Source organism: Oncorhynchus clarkii, chromosome 1, assembly GCF_045791955.1.
Source record: "Oncorhynchus clarkii lewisi isolate Uvic-CL-2024 chromosome 1, UVic_Ocla_1.0, whole genome shotgun sequence".
NCBI lineage: Eukaryota > Metazoa > Chordata > Actinopteri > Salmoniformes > Salmonidae > Oncorhynchus > Oncorhynchus clarkii.
In genome coordinates this window covers 80,962,638-80,989,558 of record NC_092147.1, presented here as the reverse complement: position 1 = coordinate 80,989,558, position 26,921 = coordinate 80,962,638, and the positions used below count along the sequence as shown (strand labels likewise).

At 42.5% G+C, this 26,921-nt stretch overlaps 1 protein-coding gene across 1 annotated transcript in view; it reads right to left on the bottom strand.

Annotated features, from left to right (window-relative positions):
- The window catches only part of LOC139417975 (leucine-rich melanocyte differentiation-associated protein-like), a 420,419-nt gene that overhangs the window by 150,566 nt on the left and 242,932 nt on the right, over positions 1-26,921 (bottom strand). Inside the window, exons 3-4 of the mRNA XM_071167016.1 lie at positions 4,035-4,161; positions 2,041-2,180 (exon numbers count right to left, since the gene is read on the bottom strand). Of these exons, the coding sequence (XP_071023117.1) occupies positions 2,041-2,180; positions 4,035-4,161 (267 nt within the window). The remainder of the gene's footprint in view (positions 1-2,040; positions 2,181-4,034; positions 4,162-26,921) is intronic.

Below are 26,921 nucleotides of genomic sequence, written 5' to 3'. Positions count from 1 at the left end.
ATAATAAATGTTTGTTCTTTCTTACATCTTGCCCAAACTGGATGCATGCGTGCGTCAGCGTGCACCATCGTGCGCAAATTGATTTTGTCCCTCCACACCAAACGCGATCACGACACGCAGGTTGAAATATCAAAACAAACTCTGAACCAATTATATTATTTTGGGGATAGGTCAAAACGTATTAAACAATTTAGCTAGCTAGCTTGCAATTGCTAGCTACTTTGTCCTATTTAGCTAGCTAGCTTTCTGTTGCTAGCTAATGTGTCCTGGGATATAAACATTGAGTTGTTATTTTACCTGAAATGTACAAGGTCCTCTACTCTGACAATTACAGTAATCCACACATAAAACGGTCAACCGAATCGTTTCTAGTCATCTCTCCTCCTTCCAGGCCTTTTCGTCTTTGGACTTTATATGGCGTTTGGCAACTTTCATAATAAGGTGAATTAACACAACTGACATCAATTCATCTTTCAATCACCCACGTGGGTAAAACCAATGAGGAGATGGGTTCTTACCCATCAATCACCCACGTGGGTATATGCTTCTTAAAGCCAATGAAGAGATGGGAGAAGCAAGACTTGCATCGCGTTCGGCACCACAAATAGAAGCAACTTCTATTTTAGTGGCTGGCAACGCAGACGCTCATTGGCGCAGGAGCAGTGTGGGTGCAATGATATAATAACATGTATGTGTACATTTATTTTGTGTTTTGCTCGCACACGTGACGCTTCCGGTTTGGGCAGCGTGTTAGGCTATCTGTCTGTCTGACCTATTTAGAATGTTTTGATGCAGTTTAATACGACAAGTAACTTATCTCAAATGATGAGTGCTGCTTACAGTCACCTTTTCATGTTGTTTATTAAAATACTCTTTATTCAAATCATATGGTTTGGTTTCAATAGTTTAGCTCACATGCTCTGGCCATAGAAAAGCATTGAATAACACATTTAGAAATAGCAAAAAAGACAGTCAAAAAACAAATGATAAAGAATAAGGTTTTAAAGTGTCTGTCCTATATCTAGAAGATATAAGAAAGATAAAGAAATATTTTAGTTTTTTTGACACATATTTAACCTCTTATTTTTGTTGGGACAAAACTACCTCCATATTCCATTTGTTTGTCCGGGTTACCTTCAGACGAGTCCCGTGGGACTTGTGGGGGTCGTAGAGTAAAACGGAGAACATCATCGTATTCCTGAGAGTCTCCCATTTTCATTGTTGGTAGTTTGTGGGCCAAACCATCCGGACACTACAGACGTTTTCATGAGGAGGCGGATGCGGTAGATTGAGACGCAGCCCATGCAAAAAAAATGATATCGCTAGCTTAAATTGACAGATTTTTATATTATGTTATTTAGATTGCCGCACGGGTGTGTCAATGAACTATTAAGGAATGTAAATAGCCAAAGTGATTAGTCACAGGAATCAGAACTAATAAAGCCAATGCAACTGCCTGTTTTACAAACGGTAGGCCTTCCACATGGATGGTCATTCATAAAATTCCATTGCGTGCCGACATGGTAGTAAGCTAGTAAGCACGGACAGACGCTAACGTTTCTTTTTGTATTTTACAAACAGTAGGCCTACCGCATAGATGGGCGTTCATAAATAATGCCAGGCAACACTGTAGGCTACACCCTAGTAAGCACGGACCAATGCCGATGCCTTTTGGACACATGGTTTTGGTGCAGTCCGGACCGGCCTTGATTTCCATATTCAACATCCGGAAAATATGCCTTTTTTCACCTTTCAGTCAGAACCTAGATTGAACGTTTGGAAAATACTATTTTAGACATCTTTTCAACGTCATTGTGCTTACTGGGACTATTCTAGTTTAGCGGTGCCAGCAATTTTTTGGTCTTGCCCTGGGACGGCAGAACGGTCAGGACCGGGCTTGCAGAGAACAAACAACATGAGTTTTAATGACATCATCACTGTGCAACCCTTTGGCAATGACCTGTATCTCTGACTGTCGTCCTCGTTCCTGTTCTTGTATGTGTGTGTGTGTGTGTACTGTATACACATGTCCCTCCCTACCTGTATCTCTGGTAGTCATCCTCATCCTTGTCCAGGCTGACCAGCTGGTTGGGACAGGCCTCGTTTCCCAGCAGGCTGAGGTACTGCAGCGACGGAGTTGCCTCCGCCAAGTGTTCCAGCAGTGCCTCGATGTCAGTCAGGTGTCAGAGGTCAAGGCTGCTAATTACATTAGCATTTACCCCCCCCCCCCCCCCCCCCCCCCCCCCCCCAGCTTCAGAAAGCTAGTCACAGGCGAGAGCAGATAAAAATTTAAGGCTCAGAGGCATTTATTTGTCTGTTTCTCTGTATTTTCCCTCTCTCTCTCTCTCTTTCTACCCTGCCATCTTTCTTCCTCTCTCCCTTCTCTCTTGCTCTCTCCATTTCTTCTTCTCTCCCTCTCTCCTCAACCCCCCCCCCCCCCCCCCCCCCCAGGTGGCCGGGTGGGGAGCGTTAAAACATTGACAAAATGATGGATGCCCTGTGGTTCAAACGGTCCATGATTCGCAGAGCCGTAGCCAACACCATAAACCCCCCCCAAATGTGGAAAAAAAGCTACCAGCCTCCCAAACAGGCACAGTCATCACTAATACATCCACTTCATTGGAAAATTGAGCCCAAAGTGTCAAAATGAAAGCGCACTAATGCAGTGGTGGAGTGTGTAAAATGGCACAGCTCCACATCAAGATGTGGTCTAATTGGGGCATTAGCATGTGCAGGCCACTTCACCTCTCTTTCGCTCTCTTTCTCCCTCACCCCTCCCTATCCCCCTCTCTCTCTTTCTTTCTTTCTCTCTCTCTGCTTCAGAGCAGTTGACACGCACTTCAAGGAGGCCCAGTTTTAATGTTGACACGGTAGTTGTGTGTTTGCATCATTACCCTGTAGATGGATCTACTGGGGAGGCTACCAGGGACAAACAGGACACGTAGTTAGGCTGGGTTCTTAACGCTAAGGGAGGAAGTTGAAACATTTTCTGTCTGATCATAAGCAGTGTAATATTGCAGTGTCTGGATTTGAGTGCTTACGGTTTACTATGAGGAAGGTATACAGGTATGGAGCTGTTTAATCATTGATCACAAAATATACATGTAACTGGAAATGTATACAGAGTTACAATAATGACTGCATGTTTGGTTTTCATATGTTAAATGTTCTAGTGTCTTGTTTCAACATATTTATTTTGTTGAGGTTTCCAGTTTTACACCCTACTGTTTATGAGTTATTATACTAGTGGTTAATTTGTCAATGTTTGTAGTTGGTTATACTACTAATACATATATATAGATTGCTCTTTCTCAAAGATATGCTCAGAAGTTCCTCTCTTTCCATTTTCTTCCTCAACATATCGACACAGACCCTGCTGTCTTATATCCCTGTTTCCACTAGAGGTCCCCGTGGCGTAGAAACTAGTCTGTGGGGTCTGAGGTACCAAGACCCACATGCCTTTACCACTGCTTTTACATGTACTACAAATACCCCAGAGGCCTTTCAGAGAGATAGAGAACACAGAGATACAGAAGCACAACAACAGGTGCATTCGTAAATTCACTCTGCCTATCTCCTCCGATTTCAGAGTACTCTCGTCAGTGAGCCAGAGCGCAGAATAACTGATGAATTTACAAATGCTCAACACCAGTTGAATGTGGCCGGTGTCGGTAAATGTCAGTACAAAAAAGAGTAATTCAATTATTTCCAGCAGCACAGTTACGGTCACCAACGCTCTGGATAACATGAAAACAGCCTAACCAGCTCTGCTAGGGTGAGTAAAATGGTCAGAGTGAGGTGTTATCTGTCTCATTTGGGTCTGGAAGTAGTTAGCAAGCTAGCCAACATTAGCCAGTTTACTTGGGTGCTTGACTGCCGTTGTGAGGTCAGAATGCTTGGATCAACCGACCTCCTTGGCCAGAGCGTCCAGTGTCCGCTCTGAACACACCCAGAGACTAATGTTCTTACAGCTCTATGAAGTAGCCAATGCTACAGAATGACACAGAGAATGAGTGCTTCGCTTGAAAGGATATTTGGTTCTTATTGAGTGTCAGGGTGTGGAGGGTGGGTAACCTGGGCAACTGGAGGTCGTTTCCGAGCAGATTGTTGTCGACGACCAGTTCTTCCAGCCCAGTGAACGCTTTCAGGCCAGCCAGTGACCTGCAATGATAAAGCGAGAGAAAGCGAGAGAGAGAGAGAGAGAGAGAGAGAGAGAGAGAGAGAGAGAGACAGAGAGAGAGACACAGAGAGAGAGACACCGAGAGAGAGACACACAGAGAGAGAGACAGAGAGAGAGAGACACAGAGAGAGAGAGACAGAGAGAGAGAGACAGAGAGAAGAGAAAAATGATACGGCTCTAAATCTGTGCAGACGGCCATTATGTGCAGAAATAAATATTTCAGCCTCCCTCTTTTCACGCGTCAGCAGAGACAGGGAGAGTTTTGTCAGGGGCCTGTCAGAGAGGGAATGAGGAGAATTAGTGGTGCTGAGTTCCCCTGGCATGGCCTGGACCCGGGACTCAGCGGCGAAGGGCTTCCTTCACAACGCTGGCAGGATGAGGGATGGGGGTCACCAGTGAGTAGCCAGGATTCAAAACAAAAGGCTTCAGAAATGTGGCGGGCAGGATGAATTTGTCAATGTCTTGTGTCTGGAGGCGCCTGGTTTGGCCTGACCCCAACCCTCCATTCCCAAGACAAATCACTCTGTCACACTTCACCTTCATTCCACGGACACAAATTTAACTTGTCATCCATCATCATCACAGCCCGACCAGCCGAATACAGAATACACACTCCCACAATCACAGACTGAATGGAAATGGAAACTTTTTTGAAAACTGTGATGGGGTTGGTTTAACACCAAAACATTTTTAGTTAAAGTGTTTTTTTTATCATTTGTTTTTGTGAAGGACTGCAGAACCCTCTGATGCACATACATTGATTTTACGCACTCACACACAAACACAAACACACACACACACACACAGAAGTGGCATAAAGATGATGGAGAGCAGTGTTCAGGGTAATGTTAGGGGGATTGCAGAGTTCAACCCTTGTTGAAGGTTTATAAAGCCAGTGTTGTATAATCCCTCACACTACACACCCTGTCAGCCCACTATGTTAATCAAGTGTTCAGGCCATCCTGTCAGCCCACTATTTAATCAAGTGTGCAGATCACCCTGTCAGCCCACAATGTTAATCATGTGTTCAGGCCATCCTGTCAACCCACTATGTTAATCATGTGTTCAGGCCATCCTGTCAGCCCACTATGTTAATCATGTGTTCAGGCCATCCTGTCAGCCCACTATGTTAATCATGTGTTCAGGCCATCCTGTCAGCCCACTATGTTAATCATGTGTTCAGGCCATCCTGTCAGCCCACTATGTTAATCATGTGTTCATGCCATCCTGTTAGCCCACTATGTTAATCATGTGTTCAGGCCATCCTGTCAGCCCACTATGTTAATCATGTGTTCAGGCCATCCTGTCAACCCACTATGTTAATCATGTGTTCAGGCCATCCTGTCAGCCCACTATGTTAATCATGTGTTCAGGCCATCCTGTCAGCCCACTATGTTAATCATGTGTTCAGGCCATCCTGTCAGCAAAACATGTTAATGTGTCCAGACTGACTTCATTGACATTGAAACCTGGCTGAGAAGAACATTATAATAGGACTACTTTCTCACATGACTGTAATTTCTATTCATCATTAGAAAAAATAAGAACTTAAGATGTAACACATTCTTTAACCACCACGTTTAAAGTGAGATAAAAAAAAACTATATTAGTGAACATAGTGATATTTCTGATGAAGCGATGTACCTTCTGGTAGGGCTAGTGTCTGTGACTTCATCTATAGAAATATAACAGTTATCATGACAATAGCAAGTTGGTTAGAGTGATGGGCCAGTAACCAAAAGGTTGCTGGATCGAATCCCTGAGCTGACAAGGTGTCCTTCTGCCCCTGAACAAGGTCCACTGTTCCCCGGTAGGCCGTCATTGTAAATAAAAAATGGTTCTTAACTGACTTGCCTAGTTAAATAAAGGTTAAATAAAATACTTATTTTTTTTTAAGTGTGGGTAGAAAGAGAGAACACATTCAAACTGGCCTTAAAGAAGAAAAACTACAAGGTACGATGCCAAACTAAGACTTAGAACATCAGACTGTATTCCCATTGAAATCATCCCCATGTGTGTGTGTGTTAATGCATACATACCTGCGTGTGCGTCTATAATAGAGTAGGGTCTGTACTCCTGTGTGTTGCATTGTGAACTGCTTGGTTAAAAGAAGTTGCATGGCACAGAGGTTGTTTTCATGTCACCACTGCTGTGTGCACCGGCCGATCTAATCAACTAAATTCACAGCAAGGGGAGAGTAGAGCACAGCACAGCTACCTAATCCCATCCTGGTGGTGTGTGTGCATGTGTGTGTGTGTGTGTGTGTGTGTGTGTGTGTGTGTGTGTGTGTGTGTGTGTGTCCTGTGTTTGACTATACTTGTGGGGACCTGGAGTCCCCACAAAAATAGTAAACAAACAAAAATTTGACCAACAGGGGACATTTTGTTAGTCCCCACAAGTTGAAATGCTATTTCTATGGAGTTTAGAATTAGTGTTAGAATTAGGTTTGGGATTAGGAGCTACGGTTAAGTTTAGGGTTAGGTTTAGGGCTAGTGGTTAGGATTTTGAATGTGACTGAATTGTGTCCCCCCACAAGGTTAAATGTGTGTGTGTGTGTGTGTGTGTGTGTGTGTGTGTGTGTGTGTGTGTGTGTGTGTAGGGGGATACAGTATGAGGATTTACTTGAATTGTCTCCAGCTTTTGTTTATTTTATTTAACTAGGCAAGTCAGTTAAGAACAAATTCTTATTTACAATGATGGCCTACCTTTCCCTGGCGCTCTCTGCAGATTCCCCTAACACCAACATCTGGTTTCATTACCTTTCTAAGAGCCTAGTTTTAATATGGAGAACAGAGTGAATGCAATTTAGTTAAAAACATAACCAGTCCTCTTTAGTTTTTTACGACAACTAATGAGCATAATTTAATTAAGTCCCAAAGCTCTTATGGTTGGGTAAAATGGAAAACACACACGTGCACAACGCACACACGTGCACAACGCACGCAGGCACGCACGCACACACACACACACACACACACACACGGGTGTGGAAAGGAGAGGACAGAGGAGAAAGGAGGCTAAACTAGGAAACGAGAGGCTACACTAGGAGACATGATGGGAAGCAAGAGGCCAGACGAGGAGACAGGAGGCCAGACGAGGATGCATGAGAAGAGATAGGAGAACATAAGAGGAGACAGGAGCCAGGAGAGGAGACATGAGAGGAGACTGGAGAGGAGACTGGAGAGGAGACAGGAGGCCAGATGAGGAACCAGGACAGGAGACATACCTGTGACCCAGAGAGGTGTAGACAGAGACAGAGGCATCTGGATCAGTAGTTTAATACTAATGCAGACACACTGATTGATAAACCACCACTGACAGCCCCGCGGAGGGAAGAAAACCCTCTGTGATTATTGGCTGAAATGTCAGTCACTCCTGCCAATGGCGTAGGTCCATCTCATGTAAAATGTCTTCAAGCAAGGAATGACAGTAGGATAATAGCCTCAGATCTTCTACATCTTTCCGCTTCTCTCTTTATGTGTCAGAATAAATCACAGTTGGCATTTTTAGTAGTGTTTAGGATTAGAGGTCAACTGAGGAGACAACCTAACATATATATCCATTCCCTCACAGAGTCCAAACATAACCAGGACAATCCTAATGAAGACCAGTCACACAGGTAAAGAAAAATCCCCACAGTTATAGAGGACACTCTATATTCACTTTACTAGTGGATCCAATCTGTAGAGAACCAGATAGATATTTTCAGAACTCTGGTCTGCCTGAGTAGAAAAACAAAACTAAGAGAAGAACACTGAAAAGTCAAGACAGGCCACAGCCTTAGGCCCTGTTTTAAAGTTAGAGGGCCTGTGTGGTGTCACTTCTAAGCTATTGGTGGTGGTGTAGATTCTGGCGAAGTCATCTCTCTCTTCCAGTAAGACGGCTGCGGACTGGCGAGCAAAATGACACACTGTTCAGAGAGCAACAGATAAATGTTTGATGAATTGGCCAATACTGGGGCAGTGATGGCCTTCATACGTGCATAATGGTCTAGCTGCAGCACACTTCAGATAGCCTGCCATGATAAGGCAGAGTAATGAACGGGAGAAGGGAAAAGTAGGATCCGGATGGGTTTTAATAAATGTAATAAGAAAAACTAATGGAAAGAGATGGAGAGATGTCTGGGAGAGGAAAGACAAGAAGGAACAGAAACGTCCATCTGTCCATCAGGCTGAATAGTCGATTAGGATTCATTGGGCGATCACGTCACTCTGGGAGCAATTGGCTGTCCTGTGACTAAAGCAGGTACAGTCAGTTGGGGCTTGGCAATTGGATTGCAGAGTTGCAACGGGCTTTGCTATTGAACAACAACAGAACTACACGTCACACCATAACAACAGTTCCCTGGTAATGTGTCTGTGTGTGAAAACACAACAGATTCAATGGGAGGAACATTATGATGACTATATGCCCTGAACACCCATCATGACCCACCTACTCCCATCCAAACACACTGGAGGCAGGCGTCAGTCACTACAGGATGGTGGTCATTATCCCCCACCCCACTTCCAGGACACACATATAGCTCTCCCCTCTCTCTCTCTCCATCCTCCCGGGATACATGTCAATTCACACGTTAGAGGATTACACGTTGTTCCCTACCCATGCTGCTGTGAATGACTGCTAATGAGGAGGCTAATCATTGGGGTACATGTGGAGCGGATTGGTAAATCCTTCCTGAACGGGTTTTATGCGCTTAATCTGCTTTGAATAAGACACAGTCAGTGTCTGATGATGTCATACACGTAAAGGCATTGCCAACTACAAAGACCCTGATTAGAGGTGAGAGAGGTTCACACTGAAGTTAACGTAGGGTTACATGTGCAAATAAAACAGATTCAATTGTATACGGCACATTGTCTTAGGCTGAAATAGTCTATGCATTAATCATTTCACAAAATCAACATCAATTGAACCTTAATGAGTTTGATTATAACACTTGAAATGATATTCAAATGGAGAAACACTACCAACATGTCATTTTTTAATTGGTCAAAAAGTGTGTGATAAGCTTTTATCAACCAATAAGATGGAAGGGAAGTTGGTAGCATATAAATACCAGAAAACTTTACAAATGTATGAATAACGGTCAAACTATCAGTAAGGATAAAGTACTAGAAAACATATTTTGATTAAAGCAAACAAAGTAAGGATTTTAAAAAGCCTAGTAGTTGGACTAATAGCACAGATACATGTACAAATAGAAGGCTACATTTCTGTGAATGAGTCCACACAAATAGCTTAGGACTGTCACATTTTATTTAGGTAAAACAGTCAAGTCATTTTACAAGTACACATTTTTATGTTGAGTCAATTTACAACAATCAATCAATCAAATGTTAACACATTACATTTAAAACAAGTCTAATCAATTTACAAGTAGGCTGAAAAGAGAATGATATTCTGATAGATATGTTCAGGTCTTGAATAGTTGTTTTCCCTCTATTGGACTAGGCCAGTACTTCCCAAACTGTTTCACTCAGCCCCCCTTCCATCATTCACTAACCATTCCTCTAATCATTCCTCTTCATGTTGTATGGTCTCAGTGCTTGCAGCACAGCAACGTTTCTTGTGAATTTTAGTATTGAATGATTAGATGTCTCTTCATATGACAAATGCTTTCATCCCTCTGTGAGACTGAGCCGAAAATCAATTCTTAGATGCCATCTTTGTCATTATGTAGCTACATCAGTGCTGCACACACCCCCACACACACACACATACACACACACACGCACACACGCACACACACGCACACACACACACACACACACACACACACACACACACACACACACACACACACACACACACACACACACACACACACACACACACACACACACACACACACACACACACACACACACACACAAAACCATAAAACCAAAGCTTCCTTCATGTCTCTGTCAGTTTAAATATGACCCCATCATTACATTATTCACTTCAGTGTTGTCAACATCTTCCACATTAGGCCTGAGCCAGTTCAACTAGCATCTCCCAGCCTTGTGTATGCCTCAACGTTCACCTAATAGCAAATAATCACTAGAGGCCTGTCACTGCATGGCAGATGATGGATGGGCTTTGATGGACGACCCTGCCACAGCCATGTCCACTAATGCATTATGATAGACCTCATCTATAGGATAGACCACACGAAAGCCTTTCATCCTAGACAAAGACAGATGCACACAGACACGCAAGCACAAATACAATTACACACACACACACACACACACACACACACACACACACACACACACCTGGGCTAGTTCTCTCCAGGGTATGATGATTACACTGCCCCCTATTGTTCTCAGTATTAACATGCAAACTACACGACTATCTTTGATCTCTCACTCGCTGACACAAATCCTTTCAAGCCCCAATGTTTCCCTCCAAAGGTAATTAGAGCTAATTAAAAAGTTTTGAAAGCAGTCGAAGGGTGCTGTTGATGCCTCCGCCAACCACCCTACACTCCTATTCAAATTACCCATCAGCCCCCTACCAGAGTCCTGAGAATGTGTTTGTCAGTTGTGTTCCTGCCGTGTGATTGCTGTGAGGACTACGACACCAGTCTGACTAAAACCGGTGTGTGGAAGTCATGTAGGAACCTGCTATCTCAGTGAGGGGGTCTAACTGGTACCGGTGGTACTTCCTTCTAACAAACCGGTACTCTACGGGAGCAATACAAGATGTTGGTAGTAGAACGACAAATAGAACAGGTGTGGTCTCTGATTGCTAAACTGGTGCTTGATTGAGGCTTGTAAACTATAGCTGTAATTAGATTGAAGATTTCAATATATTTATATACAGTACTGGTCAATAGTTTGGACACACCTACTCATTCCAGGGTTTTCTTTATTTTTACTATTTTCTACATTGTAGAATAATAGTGAAGACATCAAAACTATGAAATAACACATATGGAATCATGTAGTAACCAAAAACATGTTAAACAAATCAAAATATATTTTATATTTGAGATTCTTCAAAGTAGCCAACCTTTGCCTTGATGACAGCTTTGCACACTCTTGGCATTCTCTCAACCAGCTTCATGAGGTAGTCACCTGGAATGGATTTTAAATAACAGGTGTGTCCAGGTACTGTATATATGTTAAACACAACATCACGTAGTATTATTATTATCATACATAGTACATACCATATTGAATTAGCATACCGTATTATACCAAACTAACACAAGTTGAACTGAGTTCAACATAATTTATGAACATATTTGTAATTAAACGTAGCCTGGTTTGGTGTGTAATCATCAGAGTGATCAAGACAACAATTCACTGCTCTGCATCTTCACCAGTATGGTAGTCCCACCCACCATCCCCCCATCCTGCTCCCTTCTTCAACCTGTTATTATCATATAATTAGCTGTCGTTCCAGTGTATCATTAAGAGGTTCGCTAAGTGTCAGGTACAGCAGCGTCTTAGGAAATGACAAGGGGAAAGCAATATCGTTCCACAATGTTACGGCATGGTAATTACATCTACAGCATCAGGAGCGGGCAGGGACAGAAGTGATAATTAGACTAGTAGTCATACTAATTAAAACCTCTATATACCCCCCCCCCCCTGTTTTATCTGTACTTCCCTTTTATGAAGGAATATACTGTAGTTATTCATGCTTAAATGAAGATGTACCCTAAAGGGTAAATGAGCGGTACACAACTAAGCTACATTCCTTGTGGGTGTGATTGAATCCAGCCTTAGTTGAGTGATTAAAGGTTTGATTTCTTTCAGCTGACAGCCAAATGATGTTAACGTAAGTATATGTTTGTAGCTGATATATACTATCCATATGTGTGTGGTGAGTGCTTGTGAGATACCATGTAGCCGCATCTACAAGAACAAGAAATACAGGACAACCTGTCTACCAATCTACATCTCTCAACTGGTTGTCTTTGTCTCGTTTTACACCGTACACAGAGATAATAGAACATGTCACTTCACAAGACCGTTTGAAATGGAATGACAACCTCTAATTCAAATGTTACATTATAACTGACATCTTTATGCATGTATAATTGGCAGCGTATCCCAGTTAGGACTTACATATTCATCGTTCCGCCGGAGATGCTCAAAGCCGCGGACAGATAGGAGATTTTGATGGCACAACAGTCCATGTGGGGAAAAATAGAACTGTACGTCAACTGTCGCTCTGTCAAGTGAAGTATTTTGTCACAATGAGCTTGAGAATAAACATGATTAGACACGGCAAACCAAACGGGTGTCTGTAGTGGTAAAAAAAATACAGCATCTTAATGACGATGGAGAAGCCCTTCACACCAACTGGCAGACACTTGGCATGATGGGTGGATTAACAACACCGCAACATTATGGAGGACAAAGTTTACAAGGAAGTCACATTCCCTAATCATCACAGGACCTTGATACAAAAGCAAAGAAAACTATTGCCCAATCTCCAGAGTTACCTGTCTATCTCTGTTAGAGTGTTTGTGTACTTTTCAAAAGCCTTCACTGAAAATAATTGGGGCATGTGGTTGCTTTCTCAATGCAATGTGGTATTCAGATCAAGACGTGCTTTTCTCTGAAGATCGAAGAGGAGAAGGCCTAGTGTACGTGCGCTTGTGGTTTCTTTTTTTCGGAAGATGGCCTTAGTAGCACCCTGGCATGACAATGTAAAGGGAGGCATGTGATCATTTATCTGCATAACGCTAACAATGGATGCTAGCTTTTCTCTCTCTCTTCCCCCCCACCCTCTCTCCATCTGTCCCCCTCCCTCCCTCCTTCCCTACTTTCTCACCGCTGCTGGGCCATTACCTCTACAGAGTGGGGCTCATTAAAGAAGGCAAGTCTGGTCAAATCCTTCTGTAATTCGGTGGAGGTGAATTGCTGTCAACATCATTAACCGTCATTTCCAAACTCACTTCACTACTTATGAAGTGTTCTTTATTGTGTAATGATCCAAATCTCTCTGGAAATCGCCCCTCTTCAAAGGGCCTGGAGGACATACCACCCACCCAGCCGCCTGCCTGGCTGCCTGGCTGAGGTTGACATGTCAGAGGTACCGGCAGATTAAACCTGGCTCTATCATTACGGGAACCTCTTTCTGTTTAAACGCAGAGGGCGTTTCATCCTGCGCTCCAACTAACAGGTAACGTTACTCAGACCAGGCCTAGCATGAAGAGAAGGAGGGAAGATAGGAGAGAAATAGAGAGAGGGGAAAACAAGAAAAGGAAATATATAGGTTTTTGAACACATCTGTAGAATTGACTTATTTTTATTTGTATTTATCCGTTATTTTACCAGGTAAGTTGACTGAGAACACGTTCTCATTTACAGCAACGACCTGGGGAATAGTTACAGGGGAGAGGAGGGGGATGAATGAGCCAATTGTAAACTGGGGATTATTAGGTGACCGTGATGATATGAGGGCCAGATTGGGAATTTAGCCAAGACACCGGGGTTAACACCCCTACTCTTATGATAAGTGCCATGGGATCTTTAATGACCTCAGAGACTCAGGACACCCATTTAATGTCCCATCGAAAGACGGCACCCTACACAGGGCAGTGTCCCCAATCGCCGCCCTGGGGCATTGGGATATTTTTTAGACCAGAGGAAAGAGTGCCTCCTACTGGCCCTCCAACACCACTTCCAGCAGCATCTGGTCTCCCATCCAGGGACTGACCAGGACCAACCCTGCTTAGCTTCAGAGGCAAGCCAGCAGTGGTATGCAGGGTGGTATAAATAATGACTTAATGTATGAAGCATTTACTAAGTTTTGTCTTATTCATCACAAGGAGATGGGAGGTTCTGGACAAACTGACATTTTATTTCTCTGGATCCATTTGAATGGTGTTTACTGATAGCTCAGGCATCTGATTAAGCATCATTTGGACAGACTGGCTCCATAGCAAATTAGCCTGAGAGCTGGCCTGCTTGTCATGCCATGAGCTGTCCACTGAGTCACTGTCTTGGGGAAAAGGCCCTTTTGTGCGGCTGCAATTGTGTGTTCCCCGGTGCCCAGTGTCACGCTATGAGATGTCCTCCAAGCCTTGTGTTGGGGAAAGCCCCTTTTGAACGGCGGCCATTGTTTGTCCCCGGTGCCGAGTTCCCCGCCAGGCAGGGACATAGAGACAGTACAGCAGGGGAACGCTTCTCAGGGATCTAAGACTCTACCGTAAATCTTCAAATGATTTAGCCAAACAAAGAGGGCCGCAGGGCCAGAGGAGAGAGGAGACACAGACAACTAGATGAATAAGCAATATCTATTACTGAGCTGACCTGCGAGCCCCCACACCGTGGCACCACATTTCACACCAAATCTCGCCAGATTGGAGTTGACACTCCTGGAGTGGATACACTGGCCCCCTGACTAGGTTAGCTGTCCGAGCCGACGAGTGGAGAGGGAAAGTGAAAAACCACCGAGACGGGGGCCAGCGTTGGAACGAACGGAGGGATGGATGGAAGGAGGGAGCAGGGCTATGAATGAAAAATCACGCATAATAGGTCTTGGTTGGTTTTAAAGTGAGACAAAAATGGCTCAATTTGAACATTTAGGCTCTCTGAATGGTCCTGGGTGATCTACATGAGGAACATGCGAGGGGACAAGCGCGTCATCCCCCCTGATCAGGAGACTATCAAGAGTACCAAGCTGGACGTCCAACAGGCTTACCAGTGAACCAGTGAGTGGGCTGCTCGTAAAACCTTGTTTCAGCGTCCCTCTCGGCTTTGGCTTTGCCCCTTGAAAAGCGATGCCTCCCTCCCTCCTTCCCTTCCTCCACCCATACCATTTTCACTTTGTCATACTATCCCTCCCCCTACTTTGTATACACACAATGGTCAAAATAAACACAGCGCTCATATTTGTTCAACACATTGTTAGCCTAAAGGTAGCCACACAAAACGTTATTCCCCATATACATCGAATCTGATTCTATGGTATTCACTAATAGTATTAACATTACCCCATAATAAATATATATTGACATAACTAGGGCATCTTTTTAAACTTAGTGGTTACTGTTAGTAATAAAAGCATATTTATTTATAAAAGTTTTTTTTTCACCTTGATGGAAACCACTTTCAGAGGTAAGAGACGGTGTTCGGGAGGTGAGAAGAGATCGCACGACCTCATCACAGTGAGTCAATACAGCGTTAATTAATCTAATAACAATCCGCCCTGAAAAACAGGCCCTGAACTGACAAGAAGACATCCAGTATAGCAGAGAAGCAGACACCCAGAGCAGAACATTCACACATTGCCTAAGATCACAGGTTCTGAACAGAGAGCCGTCTTAAGCAGCCACCAATTAGCTGAAGGGGAATGAGAAAATATGTCTCAGGTTCATGGACCAAGCGTGAAACTCCATGATATGGCATGGCAGACAAAAACACAGCTGATCTTTTTATAGCCACCGGTGTGTGTGCGGTGTGGGGGGGGGTTTAAATAAAAGAACAGAGAATATTTTTGGAAGAGCTGTATTGTTGAGTGTTTGAGACCAACCGTGCTTCACAGTTGGGATGATGTTCTTCAGCTTGCAAGCCTCCCCCTCTATCCTCCAAACATTACGATGGTCATTATGGCCAAACATTCTTTTTCTGTTTCATCAGAGGACATTTCTCCAAAAAGCACCATCTTTGTATCCATGTGCAGTTGCAAACCGTAGGCTTTTTGATGGCGGGTTTGGAGCAGTAGCTTCTTCCTTGCTGAGCGGCCTTCAGGTTATGTCAATATAGGACTCGTTTTACTATGGATATAGATACTTTGGTACCTGTTTTCTCCAGCGTCCTTTGCTGTTGTTCTGGGATGATTTGCACTTTTCGCACCAAAGTACGTTCATTTCTAGGAGACGGAACGTGTCTCCTTCCTGAGCGGTATGACGCCTGCGTGATCCCATAGTGTTTATACTTGCGTACTGTTGTTTGTACAGATGAACGTGGTACCTTCAGGTGTTTGGAAATTGCTCCCAATGATGAACCAGACTTGTTGAGGTCTACAATTTTTTTCTGAGGTCTTGGCTGATTTCTTTTGATTTCCTATGATGTCAAGCAAAGAGACACTGAGTTGGAAGGTAGGACTTGAAATACATCCACAGGTACACCTCAATTGACTCAAATGATGTCAATTAGCCTATCAGAAGCTTCTAAAGCCATGACATCATTTTCTGGAATTTTCCAAGCTGTTTAAAGGCACAGTCAACTTAGTGTATGTAAACGTCTGACCCATTGGAATTGTGATACAGTGAATTATAAGTGAAATAATCTGTCTGCAAACATTTGTTAGAAATATTACTTGTGTCATGCAGGAAGTAGATGTCCTAACTGACTTGCCAAAACTATAGTTTGATGACAAGAAGTTTGTGGAGTTGTTGAAAAACGAGTTTTAATGACTCCAACCTAAGTGTATGTAAACTTCCTACTTCAACTGTTAGTAGATGACTAAACAGAACAAAAGCAGAAAAATACTAAGTGCACACTTCCAACATCTAAACAAGTTCAAGTCGAGCAGTCTTTTGAAAGAGTAAGAACATTTCAGTGAGAGAACTCAAAGATGATATCCATTAACGCCAAGATAATTAAATTCATTGCCCTTGACAATCAACCGTACTCTGTCGTTAGATGATGTTGGCTTTCGCCGACTGGTCGAGCCCCGGGAACACACTCTTTTTCAGATGTTGCCATACCAGAGTTACACAGTATTGTTGAAATGTACATCTATGAGCTACTTGCTATAGGCATCACTGCTATTAGCTTCACGACTGACATTTGGACCAGCGATGTCAGCCCCACGAGCATGCTGACTCTGACAGCAACGTGGGTCGACGAGGATTTCATACTGAGGAAAGCCGTTATTGCATGCTCAAGAATGTACTGGTTCTCATACCGCTGCTGCCATTTCAATGGGATTTGAGAAGATGTTTTAAACTTGGAAACATGAACACACACTGACTGGAGAAATAAGTTAATCAACTGCATCTGCAGCAGACGTGATACCCTCTGTCATGGCATTGAAACACTCAACAAAACTGCAGATAGATCGTGGGGTTAAAACTTACAAAAGTAATCGAGGCTGTGAACAAGCGATTCAGTGGCATTCTCTCGGAGCCTCTTTACTGTGTCGCCACCATGCTCGATGCTAGGTACAAGGACCACTACTTCCATGCTCGATGCTAGGTACAAGGACCACTACTTCCATGTTCGATGCTAGGTACAAGGACCGCTACTTCCATGCTCGATGCTAGGTACAAGGACCACTACTTCCATGCTCGATGCTATGTACAAGGACCGCTACTTTCATGCTCGATGCTAGGTACAAGGACCACTACTTCCATGCTCGATGCTAGGTACAAGGACCGCTACTTCCATGTTCGATGCTAGGTACAAGGACCACTACTTCCATGCTCGATGCTAGGTACAAGGACCACTACTTCCATGTTCGATGCTAGGTACAAGGACCACTACTTCCATGCTCGATGCTAGGTACAAGGACCACTACTTCCATGCTCGATGCTAGGTACAAGGACCGCTACTTCCATGTTCGATGCTAGGTACAAGGACTGCTACTTCCATGCTCGATGCTAAGTACAAGGACCGCTACCTCCATGTTCGATGCTATGTACAAGGACCACTACTTCCATGCAGACAAGAAACAGGGTTTACGTGAAATGTTACAGACACAGCTGGACAAGATGGAAACGGACACAGTGACAGTGAACACCGATGAAGAGGACCCACGACAGAAGAGGCCATGGACTTCACTGCTTGGCATGTACTGTATGATGAAATCCTGGTTGAGAATGAAACGACTGAACAAATGAACAACGAAACAGCACAGCAAGTAAGTGAAAGAAATAGGTTTTGATTATGTTTTACTGGTAATGGGGACATACAGAACTTTTTGGTCAGTGTGGTGTAACCTTTATTTAACTAGGCAAGTCAGCTAAGAACAAATTCGGCCTATAAATGGTGGCCTACCCCGGCCAAACCCGGACGACGCTGGGCCAATTGTGCGCCGCCTTATGGGACTCTTGGAGGAATCTTGCACTGAGATGCAGTGCCTTAGACCGCTGCGTCCATGTGTGTGTTGACTATTTAACTGTACTAGAATGCTAAAACGGACGCAAAAATGTTAAATATCGGTTATAGGTATCGGTACCGTCTCTCTTGGAAAGGAAAATATTGGATATCGTATCGGGCAAACATGTCATAACGGTGCATCCCTAGTAACTAGGAAGACACAGGAGAGCAACAAAGGCACTGAGCATGTTGCGTGAGTCGAGCTAACCACCATATTAAGATCTCCGTATGTCTCTCTATAAGCCAACAGTGCAGTACAACTCATTACTATCATGCCATTCAGTTGATAGTTATCAATGTGTTTCACAGAAACATTTAAACTAAAGGTTCAAATGTACATGACATTCACGCTCTCAGTAATTGCAAGTTTATTAATATGACCGATATGAGTATCATTAGCAGGGCTAATAATAGTCTAGAACCACTTTCGCTAAGTGAGAGCACAACGGACTGATATCTGACAGACACATTACGCAATCAGAAAAATGAGTCCGTTACGGAGAGGGAAAAAAAGGAGTAGAAACGTCTGTGTGCATAAAAATCAAAGAGCAATACAAGTCCCAGTGTATCATTGGAATGTTTAACCTCTCTGATAGTACTACAGCATTCACGAGTGTGGAACAATGGAGAGGGAACACCTTTCTCAAACAATAAAACCCTTTTACATCTGTACCTGGTACCAGGGCCATTCAAACAGAATGATAATGGCTGCTCTCGTTCAGACAGTCAGACCGTCACTCAGTCGATCGCCTTTGCAAATGGAAATGTGGAGAAAGGTGGAAGATGGGTAATCATTTTATCTAGTTGACACACATTACAACGGGGGAATTTCAAAAAGCGAAGATGGAAGCTTTCAGGTCAATTATGGTGTCAGGGCTGTCAGCTTGCTATGAAATATATACCTTTGAAGAACACTTTAGTGTCAGAATGAGAGACGAGGAGAGGTCTGCATGGGGGAGACATACTGTTAGATCCTATAAGAATATGATAGGAGCACACAGAGTAAAAACTGGCAAGATAATGGCCCATTTTCTCACTGAACACTTTGTCAGGGGGAGCAGAGGGATCATCTGCACATTGCTGCTGATGATATGGCCATGATGATTACTGTGCTGTATAAGTGGATTGAAACAGCTGCTTGGAATCAACGCAATGTACACATCAACCAACATTAAAAGTAATTTGATAATCTGTGCCGCACTGTTGTTGCTTTTTCTCCCATCACCAAATTATTAAATGTAAGTAATTTCCTAGAGAATGATAAAAATTATAAAAATTAAATTGTGTTAGGACATTACACCGTGAGAGGCGAAACCCAATACTTTGTATAGCACATCAAAAAATCGTATTTTTCTACGATTTCACGGCCAGCACTCTGGTCTTGTCAGGCTTGTCTAATGATTACAGTCTTACTGTGCTTATCTAAGCACAGGCTTTGATTCAATAAAATCCAAGCTTATTTACCAATCTTTCTAAAAGGATTCCTCAAGAACTACAGGGGGAAAGGGGAAAATAGGAAGTGACACAAGACAAGAAATCAACCCCGCCCCCTCTGCTCCTCCCCTTCAATCCCTTCATCTCCCTTTCTCTCTTTCTCAGAAATGTGAACGTGTTCGCCCCTCAGCTCGAGCTATAGAATAGTAACCTTAAAAACCTGAGACACAGAGAGAATTATGGGTTATTGTAGTGTCAAAATGGGAGAAAGCTGTATGATACGATTGTGTCATTTAGACAATCAGACACTTAAGAGAATCGCTGACAAATCACCCCCTCCGTCTCCCCCTTCATCCCATCCCTCCATCCAAGAGAAGCTCTTGACATGCCTGGTGATAATTTCTAGGCGACAGAGCGAAAGAAAGACAGAAAATAAAAGAGTGAGAGAGAGAGAGAGAGAGAGAAGGAGAGAGAGAAAGAGAGAGAGAGAAGGAGAGAGACAGAGAGAGAGAGAGAGAGAGAGATAGAGATAGAGAGAAGGAGAGAGAGAAAGAGAGAGAGAGTGGTAGAGAGAAAGAGAGAGAGAGTGGTAGAGAGAAAGAGAGAGAGGGAGAGAGAGAGAAATAAAGAAAAAGAAAGAAAGAGAAAGAGCGGGAGAGCAAGAGAGACAGAGAGAGAGAGAGATGAGAGAGAACGAGACAAGAATGAAAGATAGAGAGAGTGGGAGAGAGAGAGAAAGAGAGAGCGTGGGAGAGAGAGAGAAAGAGAGCGTGGGAGAGAGAGAAAAGAGAGAGAAAATAGAGAGAGTGGGAGAGAGAAAGAGAGAGAAAGAGAGAGAGAGAAGGAGAAAGAGACGAGAATGAAAGATAGAGAGAGAGTGGGAGAGAGAAAGAGAGTGGGAGAGAGAAAGAGAGAGAGTGGGATAGAGAAAGAGAGAGAAAGAGAGAGAGAGAGAGAAAGAGAAAGAGGGAGAAAGAGAAAGAAAGAGAAAGAGAGAGAGAGAGAGAGAGAGAGAGAGAGAGAGAGAGAAAGAGAGCGCCACTGTCACATAAAAGGGAAGTCACAGAAAGAAAGGGTCTGACTGCTAGCTCTTCCATATGCATTGGGGGCCCTGCCTGCCATTCGGTGGGTGCTGAATTCACTGTGGGAATCAAGACAAGAAAGAATTCCTCTTCAAGCTGTCAGCATGACAAGAGGTGCCACACTGTATGAGATTCATATTTCCACCATACTAGAGATGACACAAGAGGAGGAATGGGATGGGGGGGATTTTATTTTGTTCTCTGCATGGTTGGGGCTGCTCTTGCCCTTCAAAACCCTGACCACAACATCTGGTTGGACAACACAAACACATAGGGTCAGACATGCTGTTTGGTTTGCATACAAGCTACATGGTTGCCATTTTGTTTCAAGGTGCCAATGAAGAGCCCACAACAACAGCCTACAACAACATTAAGTGCACATGTACGTTCACTCACTCACTGTGACAGAAATGAGATAAATTAAGGAATCAAATGGCTGTCAGCGTAATTCAATAAAAGCAACATTGTATGGGTTTGTCACATTTCACCAGAGCTGACATGTAATTATGGTTATTTGTAGAAATATACTTAATTATTACCATAACCAAGGGCCCTGGATGAGAGAGGAGGAGAAGGGACATGTCTACTTTAAGTCACATGGAGATTATTTCTGTTTGATTTCAGCCCTTTACAACATTCCATGTAACAATAAAAACTCCCATTGCTTCAGTGTTCACATCAGGGGAAGAAACCAGTTCAGGGAACATAACTGAAACCTGGAAAGTGTTCCCGGAACAGAACCCGTATTTTCAAATCTTGAGTGCGCCTTCACTTCACATCTGACCAAGAAAATGAGTTGACAACCAGCTTACCGTTCCATAGCAAGATGCTCTCCCACACTAATTGATCAAGTAAATTAATGAGCTAAATATAAAAACTATACTATTCATGGGTTTAAAAAAAAACGAAAAGGAACTATATGAACCTTTACTATTTTTGGTTTAGAACCAGTTCAGAACTTTATTACGGTCGCCGAAACACTGGAACGGAAGGAAAAAAATGTGAGGTTCTGTTTAGAAAGAAAATCATTGTCCGTTCCAACCCCTTGTTCAAATGAGTACAAATGTGTGAGTGAGAAACTATGGTTACTTGTATTATTTGACAGTCTCTAAGATAAGACAATAACATCATTTAGAATGCTATCTGCAAACGATCCACCGTGTTAGTACATGTAGTTAGATGCACTATTTAGATACTGTGTATGACTTTGATTGTACTGTATGACGAATCACAACTCTTCTCTCTGCAAAATACTAAATTCACAACTGACACTCTCTCTCATTTTGGAGAAAGTTAACAAAAGAACAGCGCAATCTCCAATGCTATTCGGCCCTACACAGAGAGTACACAGTGGCAGAATAGCTGACCACTGTGACTGACCCAAAATTAAGGAAAGCTTTGACTATGTACAGACTCAGTGAGCATAGCCTTGCTATTGAGAAAGGCCGCCGTAGGCAGACATGGCTCTCAAGAGAAGACGGGATATGTGCACACTGCCCACAAAATGAAGTGGAAACTGAGCTGTACCTCCTAACCTCTAGCCCAATGTATGACCATGTTAGAGACACATATTTCCCTCAGATTACACAGATCCACAAATAATTTGGAAATAAACCCAATTTTGATAAACTCCCATATCTATTGGGTGAAATACCAGTGTGCCATCACAGCAGGAAGATTTGTGACCTGTTGCCACAAGAAAAGGGCAACCATTGAAGAACAAACACCATTGTAAATACAACCCATGTTTACATTTAATTATTTTCCTTTCTGTACTTCTGTACTTTCTGTAAATATTTGAACATATGACATTTGAAATGTTGTGAGTGTAATGTTTACTGTAAATGTTTCTTGTTTATTTCACTTTTGTTTATTATCTACTTCACTTGCTTTGGCAATGTTAACATATGTTTCCCATGCCAATAAACCTCTTAAATTGAATTGAAATGAATTGAATAGAGAGAGAGAGGTAGAGAGGAGTGAGGCACCATGCACTATAGCACAGCCTCTCCCTCTCCCCTCCCTCGTCTCCTCTCACTCCTTCCTCTCTTTTATTTTTTACACTCCCTGGGTTATGTAGTTGTGTGTCCTGACCTTGATGCTTCCCGGGTCCATCCATCATGGGCTGCTTAGCCATTTCGCTGGCGTCATACTGCGCAGATTAACACAATTCATCACCACAATCATCCTCCATTCATCACCCGCTTTCCAATGAATGTTTTGACATCCAGTTCATTTCCTGCTGATGATTTATCAAATTATAATTACCATGCTCTGAAGGGCTCATTTACTATGTTGATACATGATAACGATTCTAAAGTGGATTGAATTTTAAGTAAGTTCTCCCTGCGATAATAACATATGCGTTATTGTGAGTAATGTTATGCGATTTGCTTCTTCCGATCTTCACAACCTCAGCGAAAACTCCCGAGACACTCCTAATGTTATAATAATCAATGCAACAAAAAAAATGTAGTTGGTGGGGTGTTCATTCAATTCATCTTTTTCTTTTAACTGAACAAATTGTTTGGCTGGAGAGCGACCAGGGAGCATGAACAAGTTTAATTAGATGCCGAGCTGCTCCTGTATTACCATGCTCAGTAATTAAGGAGTGTGGTTAATTCAATCAGGGTTGAAGGCACTGGGAGAGTACAGAGAGCATGGAGCAGCCATTAGAGTTTTTTCTTAATAGGTTAGAGGTTATTGCTCACATACTTTCCACATAGGAACTTCATTAGCCCCGTTGCTTTACAATTCACTGTGCATTTTAGCCTCATTATTATCCGGCTTTATTAAAATCCAATGGCTGCCTATCTGTTTCTATTATGGGGGAGCTGAAGGGCTCAATGCAGCGACTCAGTGTTAAGGGCCAAGCCACTAACTGCTGTTTATAACCGTCTCAGGTAGTGCTAAACACACCATCATATACATATGGTCTATAAACTAGGGTACCAGTGAGGATTTCCTACACTGGGCAACTTGTTACAGCTGTTGGGAAGTCACTGATAATAATCTGCCAATTTGGTTCATGTCATTACATTAAGATATAAGGGGGATGGATCATCGTTATATTCAGTAAAATACATGAGTTGATTTAAAACCTTTGTTTAATCATTTATCATGGTTGGTGTCTTGACGGATTTGTCCAAAATCTGTAACATAAAACATTACTTCTCTGTCCTAGAATTTATGGCAGTGTAAATTGTCACTATATCATATATTAAGCATTAATCAGTTAAATTAGACACTGAACTTGAACCCTGAATCTCTCTGTCCGACAGTTGTTTGTATAAAAATCTCAGAAATGCATTGTAACTACGTAGCATTTCGTGTCATCTTACGGGGAGAAAACAGTTTTCATGGGCAGATAGACTATTGACAGGGTAGACTATTGATAGGGTAGACTATTGATAGGGTAGACTATTGATAGGGTAGACTATTGATAGGGTATGCTATTGATAGGGTAGACTATTGATAGGGTAGACTATTGATACGGTAGACTATTGATAGGGTAGACTATTGATAGGGTAGACTATTTATAGGGTATGCTATTGATAGGGTAGACTATTGATAGGGTAGACTATTGATAGGGTAGACTATTGCGCAACACCCGATTATATTCCTATTAATTATTCTGGATATAATGCCAACAAATGACATAGTCTAGTGGGCTTATTCACACATGATCTAGTATTGAAATAACATGACAAATACATTTTGTTTTCCATGTTATACCTGCATTTTTAAACAATATAAGGGGCTTGAAGTAGGCTTCTTGAATTTGGAGCTCAGAAATTCAAGTACCAGAATAGAACTACAGTGCCTTGCGAAAGTATTCGGCCCCCTTGAACTTTGAGACCTTTTGCCACATTTCAGGCTTCAAACATAAAGATATAAAACTGTATTTTTTTGTGAAGAATCAACAACAAGTGGGACACAATCATGAAGTGGAATGACATTTATTGGATATTTCAAACTTTTTTAACAAATCAAAAACTGAAAAATTGGGCGTGCAAAATTATTCAGCCCCCTTAAGTTAATAGTTTGTAGCGCCACCTTTTGCTGCGATTACAGCTGTAAGTCGCTTGGGGTATGTCTCTATCAGTTTTTCACATCGAGAGACTGACATTTTTTCCCATTCCTCCTTGCAAAACAGCTTGAGCTCAGTGAGGTTGGATGGAGAGCATTTGTGAACAGCAGTTTTCAGTTCTTTCCAAAGATTCCCGATTGGATTCAGGTCTGGACTTTGACTTGCCCATTCTAACACCTGGATATGTTTATTTTTGAACCATTCCATTGTAGATTTTGCTTTATGTTTTGGATCATTGTCTTGTTGGAAGACAAATCTCTGTCCCAGTCTCAGGTCTTTTGCAGACTCCATCAGGTTTTCTTCCAGAATGGTCCTGTATTTGGCTCCATCCATCTTCCCATCAATTTTAACCATCTTCCCTGTCCCAGCAGGCCCAAACCATGATGCTGCCACCACCATGTTTGACAGTGGGGATGGTGTGTTCAGGGTGATGAGCTGTGTTGCTTTTACGCCAAACATAACGTTTTGCATTGTTGCCAAAAAGTTCAATTTTGGTTTCATCTGACCAGAGCACCTTCTTCCACATGTTTGGTGTGTCTCCCAGGTGGCTTGTGGCAAACTTTAAACAACACTTTTTATGGATATCTTTAAGAAATGGCTTTCTTCTTGCCACTCTTCCATAAAGGCCAGATTTGTGCAATATACGACTGATTGTTGTCCTATGGACAGAGTCTCCCACCTCAGCTGTAGATCTCTGCAGTTCATCCAGAGTGATCATGGGCCTCTTGGCTGCATCTCTGATCAGTCTTCTCCTTGTATGAGCTGAAAGTTTAGAGGGACGGCCAGGTCTTGATAGATTTGCAGTGGTCTGATACTCCTTCCATTTCAATATTATCACTTGCACAGTGCTCCTTGGGATGTTTAAAGCTTGGGAAATCTTTTTGTATCCAAATCCAGCTTTAAACTTCTTCACAACAGTATCTCGGACCTGCCTGGTGTGTTCCTTGTTCTTCATGATGCTCTCTGCGCTTTTGACGGACCTCTGAGACTATCACAGTGCAGGTGCATTTATATGGAGACTTGATTACACACAGGTGGATTGTATTTATCATCATTAGTCATTTAGGTCAACATTGGATCATTCAGAGATCCTCACTGAACTTCTGGAGAGAGTTTGCTGCACTGAAAGTAAAGGGGCTGAATAATTTTGCACGCCCAATTTTTCAGTTTTTGATTTGTTAAAAAAGTTTGAAATATCCAATAAATGTCGTTCCACTTCATGATTGTGTCCCACTTGTTGTTGATTCTTCAGTTTTATATCTTTATGTTTGAAGCCTGCAATGTGGCAAAAGGTCGCAAAGTTCAAGGGGGCCGAATACTTTCGCAAGGCACTGTAGCTTGAAAATTTCCTCAATTTGGTGCTTGAAAGGTCCTTGTAATTGTATTTCTAAGTTCTCCTGCCCCCTTATAATTATCCAGGATTTCATTTTTGATCCATTTTGGTGAGAGATGTGAACACTTTCATTTGTTTCCAGCCACTTTAGTTGAAGGGTGATGATCTACTCTGTTGTGGTAAAACCACATGCGGTTATTATGAGGACAACAACATCTAATGTTGGCTTCCATACAAATCCTCCCATTTAAAAAGGAACCTGGTTTTTGGTCACTTTTTCACTATAAAAACAGTGATGGTGAGATTCAAAATGGAGAGATTAATGCTACCCCTATTCATGGCTTTATTATGTGTGCCTGTGTCGGCCACATAAACTACAGAAAAAATGCCATGCATCCAATCTATTTAGTCAGGCGATGTCCACATTATTCTCACACATTTTAGAATGTAATATTAATTTGAACATTGACAAGGCCTACAAAAATGCATCACTCTTAAAGTGTCCGCTCAAGAGGAAGCATCTCACTGTTAGCAGTGCCTGTAATCTGGTTCAGGTTATTAATCAACCTACCAGGGTGTTTACAAACACTACAGGAACAAGATCATCCACATGTATTGATCACATGTTAACTAATACTGTAGAACTCTGTTCTAATGCTGTAGCTGTACCCATTGGATGAAGTGATCACAATATAGTGGCTGTATCTAGGAGAACCAAGGTTCGAAAAGCTGGGCCTAAAATAGT